Source organism: Mobula birostris, chromosome 16 (assembly GCF_030028105.1).
Source record: "Mobula birostris isolate sMobBir1 chromosome 16, sMobBir1.hap1, whole genome shotgun sequence".
NCBI classification, from domain to species: domain Eukaryota; kingdom Metazoa; phylum Chordata; class Chondrichthyes; order Myliobatiformes; family Myliobatidae; genus Mobula; species Mobula birostris.
This window is the reverse complement of record NC_092385.1, coordinates 63,814,381-63,828,009: the sequence shown is the minus strand read 5'-3', so window position 1 is coordinate 63,828,009 and position 13,629 is coordinate 63,814,381. Positions and strand designations below refer to the sequence as shown.

Genomic DNA, 13,629 nt, shown 5'->3' with positions numbered 1-13,629 from the left:
TTCAACTCTGAACTTATGTGCTACCGGTAAGCAATCATTGCCTTACACTTGTTCATCACACATATTTACTGATATATCTGTTCAGCATGTTAGATTTTCATATTTTCATCGGTGAAGATTTTGCAGACTCATCAATGAATTTCTCTGCTGCTTTTGTGATCAGTGGATGCTTTATCACTACCACGGTAGTGTAGCGGTTAGCGTGATGCTATTACAGCCTGTGAGACAGGGCACTACGGCAGCGTAACGGTTAGCGTGATGCTATTACAGCCTGTGAGACGGGGCACTATGGCAGTGTAACGGTTAGCGTGACGCTATTACAGCCTGTGAGACGGGGTACTACGGCAGTGTAACGGTTAGCGTAACACTATTACAGCCTGTGAGACGGGGCACTACGGCAGTGTAACGGTTAGCGTGACGCTATTACAGCCTGTGAGACAGGGCACTACGGCAGCGTAACGGTTAGCGTAACGCTATTACAGCCTGTGAGACGGGGTACTACGGCAGTGTAACGGTTAGCGTAACGCTATTACAGCCTGTGAGACGGGGTACTACGGCAGTGTAACGGTTAGCGTAACACTATTACAGCCTGTGAGACAGGGCACTATGGCAGTGTAACGGTTAGCGTGACGCTATTACAGCCTGTGAGACAGGGCAGTACGGCAGTGTAACGGTTAGCGTAACGCTATTACAGCCTGTGAGACGGGGTACTACGGCAGTGTAACGGTTAGCGTAACGCTATTACAGCCTGTGAGACGGGGTACTACGGCAGTGTAACGGTTAGCGTGACGCTATTACAGCCTGTGAGACAGGGCACTATGGCAATGTAGTGGTTAGCGTGACGCTATTACAGCCTGTGAGACAGGGCACTACAGCAGAGTAACGGTTAGCATGACGCTATTACAGCCTGTGAGACAGGGCACTACGGCAGCGTAGCGCTATTACAGCCTGTGAGACGGCACTACGACAGCGTAGTGGTTAGCGTGACGCTATTAGAGCTCGGGGCGTGCTGGAGTTCGGAGTTCAATTCTGGCACCATTCTGTAAGGAGTCTCTGCATGTCCACCTATCGAATGTGTGAGTTTTCCCTGGGGGCTCTAGGTTCCTCCCATGGTCCAAAGATGTACCAGGACGGTAAACTGGTCATTATAAATTGTCCTGTGGTTAGGTTAGGGTTAATCAGGGCTCTAGGATTGCTGGGATGACGAGGCTCAAAGGGCCAGATGGGTCAACTCCCTGCTGAATCATTAAATAAATAAATAAAACTAACAAATCTTTAAAAATTTAATGCTGTGCCATTTCTTAAATATCTGCAACCAGCCTGCAATTTTCAGTTTGATGTGATGGATCTTTGTTTCATGATCAGCGTACCGTTAAGCAGTATATATTCACTCCGATGCTGACAAATCCACTCTTTCAATACACAATCAAGATCTTCATTTTTCACTTCATGCAGTTTTTCTATTTTTCATTAAGTTCTGTTCATTACATATGTGAGGTCACTTCTCAGAAATGCTAGAGGTGTGCAGAGACCTGTGCATCACCTGGGAACCTTCCCAGCATCTTGTGGAATTGTCCATTTGTGATGTCATGTCAGCCCTCAAAAAAACTTTGGACTTCAGAGGTTTTCTGATTTTGGAATTTCAGATAAGGTGTATGTGTCTATGTATCTGATACTCAATCTCCCCCAACAGTATCCAACACACTCTCCCCTCTCTGACAAGGGAAAAACTTGCCTGCTCTGACTGCCCATCTCCTCTCTTTCTGCACCGGCCTGTAACCAGCTCTCCAAACACACTACAGGTATCCACAGACCTGACTGCCCTTGGTGTTCTTCCAGGAGATGTAGCTGGACACATTTCCTGCTGGTATGGTCAGCAGGATACTGGAAGTGTCCCCCAATCTCCAACGTACTGTTGTTTGTCCATCGGCGTCGTTGATGAAGACCTCGACACCATTGATGGTGTCAAGACTAGCGCGTGATTTGGATTTAAGTGAGGGAGAGTTGTGCAGCGTCAGCCTCACTCTCTCTTCCCAATTCCCATCTGGATCCAGTGGCAAGACAGAGTCGAGACGGCTGGAGATGGGACTAGGTGCAGTGGATGACCAGGACGTCTTCTGTGTCTTGTCATGCTCTACACATACCACAACGCTTACAAAGACCGTCTTCTTGACCGCTGGACTTTCCATTGGTCTCGTTCACTCAATCCACCGTTGTCTATCTTCACATGCTGGGATAGACATCTCCCTATCTCACCGAGGGTTTGAGACCCATCGGCTACCCTCACGTGGTTTAGCCAGCTTGTCAAAGCCGTTGCCCGGGGTGTGGCTGCTGTCGCATGCAAACAGCTACAAAGAGCCATAGGTGTACTCGTACTGTACCATGCAGAAGGAACAGACTATTTCCCGAGCTTTCATCAAAACAAGGGGCCACCTGTTTGAGACAGGGATGAAATGCATTTTTCCTCAGGTTGTTTTCAGCCTTTGGCATGATCTTCTCTAAAAGGTACTGGAAACAAATCTAACTACTGTAAAGCAGTGGTAGACACAGTCGCGATAAGTCTGAATCCGAGTCTGTTATAGGCTGGAGGCTAAAGGTGGCCTCCCCTGGGATTAGAGAGATGTGTATGTGCATGGGTGGGAGGGAATTGTAAGACCATAAGTCATAGGAGCAGAATTAGGCCATTCAGTCCATCGAATCTTCTCTGGCATTCCTTCATGGCTGATCCCATACAGCTGCCTTCTCGCCATAACTGTTGATTCCCTGACCAATCAGGAAACTCAATTTTTGCTTTAAATATACCTACAGACTTAGCCTCCACCGCAGTCTGTGGCAGAGCATTCTCCAGATTCACAGCTCTCTGGCTAAAAAAAAATTCCTCCTTACCTCTGTTCTGAAGAGTCACTCCTCAATTTTGAGGCTGTGCCCTCTAGTTCCAGACACCCCCACTATAGGAAACATCCTGTCCACATCCACCTTATCTGGTTCTTTCAACATTCGGTAGGTTTCCATGAGCTTGTTTTGCTGTTGTTGCTTTATTGCTTGTTGTGTTCTGTGTTGTTCTGCTAAGCATGGTGGCCATGTTCTGTTGGAGTTTGCGGCGATGTTTGCGACTGCCCCCAGAACATCCCTGGGTGTGTTGGTTGTCAATGCAAACAACACATTTCATTGTATGTTTCAATGTACAAGTGATAAAAAACTTGAATCTTGAAGAAAGGGGGTGAAAGGTTATGTAGTTAGATGGGAATAGAGAAGATCATAATCTGATCAATTGTGATTTTCTTCAGTGATGTAATGGGCTTGAGGGACTAAGTTTTCACCTGATGCTAATTTGTACACTCATACACTTGTATATAACTGGTCTTGCTGATCTTCTGCACACTGGTGACCCTGGGACGCTTGTTGTTGGGGGACTCAACAATAACACTGCCATAGAAAGTTGAAAGTTGACAGACTCTTGTCGGAGGTGGTCACTATTTGCTTGTGTGTCATGAATATTAGTTGCCACTTACAAGTTTATCATTTGCTGTATCCACAATCCTCAACTTTATTTTTTACTTCAGCTGGAATGAATAGAACTGGCTCCAAGATGGAATAGATCTTGTGTGGTGGTTGAAATGGTTTATGCACCCAAGAACTCCAGTCCAATGTGGTTGTGAGCACTTCAGCCTTGTTTTCGTCATGCTGCCTCCCACCACTGCAAAGCCTGAGAGCGTCTTTGGAGTTAGGCACCATATTAAACTTTTTTCTTGAATATTGTCCCTACCTGACTGTCTCTTTACCCATTAATAAATTTATCTGATTTACAGTGGCCAGCCCCTGTCTGTATGAAAATTAACCTTACCAAAGCTGCAATCTTTGTAATAAGAACAGAAAATGCTGGGAACACTCAGCAGGTCAGGCAGCATCTGTGGAAAGAGAAACAGAGTTAATGCTTCTGGTTGAAGACCTGACATAAGACTTGGGGAAATGGAGAAATCAGATTGCAGAGAAGGGGAGGGGGGCGCGAAAGGAACAAAGGGAATGCCTGTGGTAGGACAGGGACCAAACTAGACGTTGCAAATGCCCCTTCTCTGCAATGTAAAATGTATTTGATTTCTAACTTTCCTCAGTTCAGATGAGAGGTCATCAGCCTGAAATGTAAACTCTGTTACTCTTTTCGCAGAAACTGCCTAACCTGAGCAGTATCTCCAGCATTTTCCATTTTCATTTCAGATTTTCAACATTTGCATTGTTTGCCTTTTAATTTAAAATATTTGTAGCAATATTTTTTCTTTCAAACATAACATTATAAATGAAATAATTATGATCACATTTGATGAACACAAAGACTGGATGATTGTTAGATTAACAGGTTTCCTAGCTTGTTGATTCTAGACCTTTCGAATGTGTATCACCATGCTGAATACATTCCAGGCATTCACTACCCTAGAAACTGCTCAGCCAAAATGCTTAGTTAAACTAATCCCATTAACCCACATTTGGCCCATATCTCTCTAGACCTTTCCTATCTATGTACATTGTTCAAACGTCTTTTAAACGTTGTAATCTACTCAAATCTACCACTTCCTATGGCAGTTTATTCCATGTACTCAGTGCCCAGTCGATGGGCTGAGTGGCCTAATTCTGATCTTATGCCTGATGGTAAAATCTTACTCTTCAGATCCCCTTTAAATCTTTCCCCTCTCACTTTAAAACTGTGCCTCTAGTTTTAAACCACCTTACCCTGTATGAAAGGCTGTGACTATCTATCCAATCTAGACCCCTCATGATTTTAAAAGCCTCTATAAGGTCACCCTTCAGACTCCTTCACTTCAATTTCTCCTTAAACTCAAGCCCTCCAATTCAAGCAACATCTTTGTGAATCTTTCTGCATCTTCTCTTGCTAAATTACACCTTTACTATAACTTGTCGACCAGAGCTGCATCCAATACTGTGGTCTAACAGCTGTGGTCTAACCAACATTTTGAACAACTGTAGCTTGATGTCTCCATTCTTCTCTTCAATGCCTTAGTTAATGAAGGAAAACATGCAATATGCTATCTTCACTAGCCTATCCAGTTGTACTGCCACTTTCAGGGAACTCTGTACGTGTACCATAAGATCTCTCTATTCAACAACACTCCAGTGACCACTATGTTATTGATTATAAAATAGTTATGAGAAAGATAGAACATGTCCACAGGTTAAAGTCCTGACCTTTTGCAGGGCCATCTTTGGGGGCTTTAGGCAGGATCTGCTGTTGTCGACTGGGTGACTCTATTTAAAGACAAAGGAACATTTGGCAAATGGGAAGCCTTTAAAAAGGCCATATCATGAGTCCAGAGCCACTACATTCCTGTTAGGGTGAAGGGTAAACAATCCAAGTTCAGGGAATCCTAGCTGATGAGAGATATTGAGGCTCTGGTCAGGAATGAGGAGGAAGCATACATTGCCTTTAGATATCAAGCTATAAATGAATCCTTTGCCGAATAGAAAAAGGTTAAAAATGGGCTTGCGAGAATCAGTAAGGCAAAGAGGGTATGAGATGGATTTGGCAGGCAGGGTTAAAGATAATCCCAAGAGATTTGTCAGTCATATTCAAATAAAAGTGTGACCGAGGCAAGTCTAAGTCCTCTTAAAGACCATTAGTGTCACCTATGTGTGATGGCCGCGATCAGGAGTTCCCCAAACTCTTTTATGCCATGGACCATTAGACCATAAGACATAGGAGCAGAATTAGGCCATTCAGCCTATCGAGTCTGCTCCACCATTCCATCAAGGCTGATCCCAGATCCCACTCAACCCCATATACCTGCCTTCTCGCCATATACTTTGATGGCCTGACTGATCAGGAATCTATCAACTTCGCCTTAAATATATGCACGGACTTGGCCTCCACTGCAGTCTGTGGCAGAGCATTCCACTGATTCACCACTCTCTGGTGAAAAAAAAATCCTCTTTACTTCTGTTCTAAAGGGTCGCCCCTAAATTTTGAGGCCGTTCTCTCTAGTTCTGGATAGCCCCACTACAGGAAACATCCTCTCCATATCTAACCTATCTAACCCTTTCAATATTCGATAGGTTTCAATGAAATCCTCACACATACTTCTAAATTCCAGTGAGTATAGGACCAACACCATTAAGCAAGGGGACCATGGAACCCCTGGCTGCAATTTTTACTAACTACTTCTCAGAGTTTACTAAGGAAATGCCAAAAAAATGAGGGTCTTGTATCACGTGCATATTACAAGGAAAGAGGTATTGGCTGACGAAGGGTCTCGGCCCGAAACGTCGACTGTGCTTCTTCCTATGGATGCTGTCTGGTGTGCTGCATTCACCAGCATTTTGTGTGTGTTGTTTGCAGTTTTGAAGCGCTTTTAGGCTGGTACATCCCCAGACTTGCCTGAGTACAGTATACACAGATCTCAAGGGAGGACAGGCAAGAAATCGTGGAGGCCTGTGAAGAGATGTTTACTTCACCATTAGCCAATCGCGGAGTTCCAGAAGACTGGAGGGAGTTTTATGGTGTTCTATTGTTCAAGAGTGTAGCAAGGACAAGCCAGACAATCATAGGTTGATGAGAATTACAGTCTGACTTCAATTGTATGGAAGATCGAGAGGGAAATCTGAGGGACAAGATCTACCACAACTTGGATTGCCAGCACCTGATCATGAATAGTCAGCATGGTGTTGAGCGTGGGAGGTTATGTCTGATGAATCTATTGGAGATTTCTGAAGAGGTAACTAAGGGTCAATGTAGGGCAATGGATGTTGTTTATATGGATTTGAAGGCTCTTGACAATGTCCCACATGGCAAGCTGATCTGGAAGGTTAGGGTGCATGGGATTCAGTAGAAGCTAGAGAGGTATACTCAGAATTGGCTTGATGATAGGAAGCTGAGGGTGATATTTGATGATTGATTCTCTGACTGGAGGCTTGTGATCAGTAGGATGGTCAGGCTCAGCATTGAGACTTATGGTTATTCATGATTTGTGCAAATACAAATTAAAGTAAACATGAATATGAATTGATTTTGGATTAGGAATGCACAATTAGCAAGTTTGCTGATGGTACAAATTAGGAGGTCTTATTGGTAATGAAGCAGATTGCAATGAATTGCAAATATCTTGATCAGTTAGGGAGATGGGCTGAGGAGTAGCAAATGGATTTTAACTTAGATAAGTGTGAGGTGATGCATTTTTGCACTGTCAAACTAGGATAGAATTTCAATAGTGGTCAGAGACTTTTGCAGAACAGAGGAACCTGAGAGTAGTGCACACTTCACTGACAACAGTACTCAAGTAGACAGGATGGTGAAGAAGGCACTGAGTTTAGGAGTAGGCACATTATGTTTACTTTAGAGATACAGTGCAGAATAAGTGAGCCACACGGCCCAACAACCCCCAATTTGACCATAGCCTAATCACAGGACAATTTACAATGACTACTTAACCTACTACATGCACATGTTTGGACTATGTGAGGAGACCAGAGGACCCGGAGAAAACCCACGCATTCCACAGGAAGGACTAAGAATCTTTACAAAGGACACTGGGATTGAACTGTGAACTCTGATGCCCCGAGCTGTAATAGCTCGTGCGAACTGCCAAGCTACTGTGGCACCTTGTTTCCATGCTCTGTTATTCTATGGCTCTATGAATCCCCAGGGCCCTACAATCACTGTGTATGTCCTGGCCTGGTTTAACTTCCCAAAATGCAACTTAGGTTGCAGTTATATAAATTGTTGGTGAAGCTACAAGCTGCAGGATTGTGTACAGTTTCAGTCACCGTCCATCCAGTTGGAGATAGAGCAGAAGAGATGCTGCCTGGAGTAGAGGGCTTGAGTTATAGGCGGAGGTTGGTCATACTTGATCATTATTCCTTAGAATGACCTCAAAGAAGTTCATAAAATCGTGAAGGATATGTATAAAGTGCATAATCACAGCCCTTTCCCCAGTGTTGGAAAGTCCAAAGCTAGAGAGTACGGGTACTTTAAGAGAAGAGAGATTTAGAAAAAGGACCTGAGAGGTAATTTCTCTGCACTGAGGACAGTGAGTACTTGGAATGAGCTGCCAGAGGAAGTGATTGAGGCCGATGTTATTGCAACATTTACGAGGCATTTGGATAGGTACATGGAAGGCAGGGACTAGGAGGCCTTTAGGGTGAACATGTGCAAGAGGGATGCTGAGTCAAAGGCCCTGTTTCTGTACTGTGTCATTCAATGACTCTATGAAAACTCAGGGCCTAACTATCACTGCATATGTCCTGGCCTGATTTAACTTCTCAAAATGAGTCACTTTGCACTTGCCTAAGTTTAGTTCCATCTGCCATTCCTTTGCCCACTTTTTTATTTGATCGATAGCTTGTTGTAAAATTATTGTCCTCACTCTTCACTATAGCACCAACCTTGGTGTCTTGTGCAGATTTACTAACTATGCCACCTACATTCCATCTAAACCATTAATATAGGTGACAAACAGCAGTGGATCCAGCACTGAATCTTGCTGGTTACAAGACTCCAATCTGAAAAACAACCCTTCACTGACTCCTATCACCAAGCCATTATTGTATCCAATTGCATAGTTCATCCTGGACCCTATGTATTTTTGGACCAGACTAGCAGATTGAACTTGGCCAAATATATTGTTGAAGTCCATGTAACGATGTCTACCATCTCACCCTCATCAAACTTCTTGGTCACCTCTTCAAAAACTCAACCAAATTTGTGAGACATGACCTCCATTTTCTCATGAAAAAACTTGTTAACTATCCCTAATCAGTTGTTACCAACTACAAAACCTGCCTCTCCGAATCACCTCCAGTAACTTTTCCAGCACTTATGTTAGGTTCACCTAGTCCAGCACCTAGATGCAAGTACAAAGGAAACACACCAGCATCTCTACTTTGCTAGATGTTTAAGTTGATTTGGCATATCACTGAAGATCCTGATAGACATAGACAACTGCACAGTGGAGGGCTTTCTGACTGATTGCATCATAGCTTGCTATGGAGACTCCAGTGCAAGAGATACAGAGAGTGGTGGACTCTTCCAGTTCCATATACAGGTACAGCTCTCCCACCCACTGTGGACATCTACAAGAGGTGACACTTCAAGATGGTGACATCCTTCCTTACCCACCACTGAGCTCAAATACAAGGAGTGCTGCCACAAAAAAGCAACATCTATCATCAAGGAAGGTGGAGCCCCCACCTTCGGGCTATGCCCTCTTCTCATTGCTGCCATCAAACATGAGGAACAGCAGCCACAATGATCCACATGCCAGGTTCAACCACAGCTTCTTCCCATGGTCATCGGCATTTTAAGTCAAAGCATGGGATAGGGAGTAAACATCTTAAATGGGACCTGCCTGCAGAAGGATCCTAGTGTCAGGCTTCATGGCTATGGACTTGGTTGGACATGGTTCCTTTGGTAAGGAAGAACCCATCCATGTGCACAATGTCTTGGTCATTGTTTAATAACATTGTGCATATCCAGTTTTATGTGTACAAGTGTGACATGTCGATATCTTCTATCACAAATGTTATCACTTATCTAACTCGTGATAATTACAATGTTGTGTTTTGAAATCTGCATTTTCATTATTTTATGCAGAGTAGGAAATCATAACACTTTTCAGGAAGTGGTTTATAATCTAACCATTAAAAAGATCTGTACTTAAAGTTTGTAGATTTCTTTACTTTGCATTCAATAACATAGAAACCATAGAAAAACTACAGCACAGAAACAGGCCTTTTGGCCCTTCTTGGCTGTGCCGAACCATTTTCTGCCTAGTCCCACTGACCTGCACACAGACCATATCCCTCCATACACCTCCCATCCATGTATCTGTCCAATTTATTCTTAAACATTAAAAAAGAACCCGCATTTACCACCTCGTCTGGCAGCTCATTCCATACTCCCACCACTCTCTGTGTGAAGAAGCCCCCACTAATGTTCCCTTTAAACTTTTCCCCCCTCACCCTTAACCCATGTCCTCTGGTTTTTTTCTCCCCTTGCCTCAGTGGAAAAAGCCTGCTTGCATTCACTCTATCTATACCCATCATAATTTTATATACCTCTATCAAATCTCCCCTCATTCTTCTACGCTCCAGGGTATAAAGCCCTAACCTATTCAACCTTTCTCTGTAACTGAGTTTCTCAAGTCCCGGCAACATCCTTGTAAACCTTCTCTGCACTCTTTCAACCTTATTTATATCCTTCCTGTAATTTGGTGACCAAAACTGAAGACAATACTCCAGATTCGGCCTCACCAATGCCTTATGCAACCTCATCATAACATTCCAGCTCTTATACTCAATACTTTGATTAATAAAGGCCAATGTACCAAAAGCTCTCTTTACGACCCTAACTACCTGTGACGCCACTTTTAGGGAATTTTGTATCTGTATTCCCAGATCCCTCTGTTCTACTGCACTCCTCAGTGTCTTACCATTAACCCTGTATGTTCTACCTTGGTTTGTCCTTCCAACGTGCAATACCTCACACTTGTCTGTATTAAACTCCATCTGCCATTTTTCCAGCATGCCCACAGGTCTACACAGAAATCCCACCAGAATCCCAAACTCTTTTCTATCCTATATGTTTTTACACATTAGTTCAGAGATTCTTTAGTTCCAATAAAATTGAAGGAGAATAAATACTTCTAATAGAACAGACCAGAGGTGTTCACATTGGATTATTCTAAGCACTTACTGGAACTTTGAAGTAGAAGTCTGTAGATAGGCAGTTACAGGTCTAGATACACACACTGCATGACAAGTTCCAAACCACATCATATGTCGCTGGTGTTTACAAAACACAGAACCTGACTTGTTATACATGTAGACCATAGTGGGTTAATTGGTTATGGAGATACCTCTTTAAGAATTAAAAAACAACCTATTGCTGGGCAATGCCAGAGTTGAAAGTTTCTGATTTCTGATTTCACATTTTGTATGGGTATGCATATTTATAGCTCAAGTGAATGTGCTAGTAATTAACCTGTGACATTCAGAAAAAAACTTGTATCTCAGACAGGGGTGTGAGCTTTAATGCATTACTTATATATAACCAGTAGAACAACTGTAATTTGTGCAAGACTACTGTAATCTGTACCTGTATTATGCCAGTGTTGACTGTACTGCTTTCAGTAGTAGTAAGACTGCATTTTAACAAAGGACATGCAGTACATTAATACAATTACTGGCTGTAGATTCAACGTGAGCATCCAGCCAAGGAGCACAGTCGACTGCAATGTTTTATTACCTGACTCCAATGTTCCGGTTGGTTGGACATGATCAGGAAACCTCCATCATCAATCAGCACACACAACAGATCCTGAAAATCAATAATTGAAAGTAGTGAGATCAGACACTTGTCAATCAGTTCACTAATTGGCTAACAATTGCTTTAGATTTACCTTCATTAAATTTTCAGCCAAAGAAGGTCAAAGTTCAAAGTAAATTTATTATCAATCTTCATATATGTCACCATATAAAACCCTGAGATTCGTTTTTTTGAAGATATTTACAGTAGAACACAGCAATACAATAGAACTCATGAAAATCTACACACACAGACTGAGAAATTAATGTGCAAAAGGAAACAAATCATGCAAATAAGCAAACAAAAATAAATAAATTAATAAGCTGCCATGAAAACAGGGCCTTCAATCAGATATAATTATTAATTGCCGTTATTAATGACCAATGGCATATACAGTATTGGCAACTTCAAAAGTGATTTAACTCCTTCCTTGCTCCAGAAACATCTGGACACCCTTTTCACTATATTGAGGGCCTAAGATACTCATCTTGTTACTTGTTGCTTCAGGTTCATACACTGAAGGGAAGTCAGGGTTGTCCTTCTCAACCACCTATCGGCAGAGATAATGAGTACCAGCAAACTGTGTTCCCACCATCTGTTTTAAGGCCACAGCTAGCACAGGAGAACCACCTGAACCACAGTTCACAACTGTACTGTGTGCTGTAGCACTTTTTTTATTCGCAGTTATTTTGTAAGTAACACTATTCTTTGCATTTCTGGTCAGATGCTAAATGCATTTCATTGGCTTTGTATCTGTACTTGGCATAATGACAATAAAGTTGAATCTAATCTAATCTAGAGAAGATGAGCAGGCTGTTCAGAAGGACAGACCCAATTGATAGCCCGTCAGTGCCTTCAATGTCTGCCTACAAAAGGTCCAGTTAATGTACCTGCCACACCACCCCACCCAATTCACTCTGCATCTGGTATATAAGGAATATGAAGATTGGGCTAAAGTATAGTCACAATCTTAGAAGCTGCCTCTTCAAGTAATGAAACAGAGAACTGTGCAGATATGGGAGAATTTCACAGGGCTTGTGAACCTCCTTAAAAAGCCATTTCCATAAGACCATAAGACAAAGGAGCAGAAGTCGGCTGTTCGGCCCATCGAGTTTGCTCCGCCATTTTATCATGAGCTGATCCATTCTCCCATTTAGTCCCACTCCCCGGCCTTCTCACCATAACCTTTGATGCCCTGGCTACTCAGATACCTATCAATCTCTGCCTTAAATACACCCAATAACTTGGCCTCCACTGCTGCCCGTGGCAACAAATTCCATAGGTTCACCACCCTTTGACTAAAAGAATTTCTTCGCATTTCTGTTCTGAATGGGCACCCTTCAATCCTTACATCCTGCCCTCTCGTACTAGACTCCCCCATCATGGGAAAATGCCTTTCAACATTTGAAATGTTTCTATGAGGTCTCCCCTCATTCTTCTAAACTCCAAGGAATACAGTCCAAGAGCAGACAAAAGTACCTCATATTTTAACCCTCTCATTCCCGGAATCATTTCATGTGATTACTCCATGAAACAGTCTCCAATACAGATCCCCAATGCACAGAGAATGGTCACCCATGCAGGAAACCCTCCACCTGGGGACCCTCATGCCACAGAGCAACCATGTATGTCTGGAAAGCAAGTGGAGACAAAAGGAAATGGAGTACGGGCACATAAGAACAGTATGGAGGGGCTTTCCAAAGATACCGACTGATTGAGTCCATTGATACTTTGGTCAGTTCTGGCTAATCAAGATCAGGACAGGTCAGCAATCAGGGGTCTTGTGATGAAGCAAGAAGATGGAGTGGGCATTTATATTGTCTATCCAGGATAACCCAATGCTGTTTCTCCTCAGGTGGAGGGAATGGAAGTCCTATAGCTGAAGGCATTGTGCATAAAAAAAAATTGTAAAATACTGAGCTAAAATGGAACTGGTAACAAAATTATAAACTATACTGGATGTTTAATCTGATAAAATAGCCCAAGGCACTTCCCATGGATGGGTGGAGAGGCAGTTATCAAGCAACGTTTATAAAATATCTGGAGGAGCACATGGATCAGCAAGGTATAGTAGGCAACAATCAACTGTTGCAAAATGAGATTACTGGATGAATACTTGATGGCTGGCATGGGCACAGTGTATTGAGAAGCCTTTTTCTGTGCTGTGTAACTCTGGAGTATTAGGAACTGAAATTTGATTGACACACACAAGATGCTGGAAGAACTCAGCAGGTCGGGCAGTATCTAAGGAGAGGAATAAACAGTCATTGTTTTGGGCCGAAATGCTTCACCATGTCTGGAAAGGATGGGAGAAGAAGCCA

General features: G+C 42.9%; 1 protein-coding gene across 8 annotated transcripts in view; it reads right to left on the bottom strand.

Annotated features, from left to right (window-relative positions):
* The window catches only part of LOC140211181 (voltage-dependent calcium channel subunit alpha-2/delta-2-like), a 1,200,890-nt gene that overhangs the window by 41,699 nt on the left and 1,145,562 nt on the right, over nt 1-13,629 (bottom strand). For all 8 annotated transcript variants that reach the window (XM_072280736.1, XM_072280740.1, XM_072280737.1 and 5 more), the window contains one exon: nt 11,249-11,320. In XM_072280736.1, the coding sequence (XP_072136837.1) occupies nt 11,249-11,320 (72 nt within the window). The remainder of the gene's footprint in view (nt 1-11,248; nt 11,321-13,629) is intronic.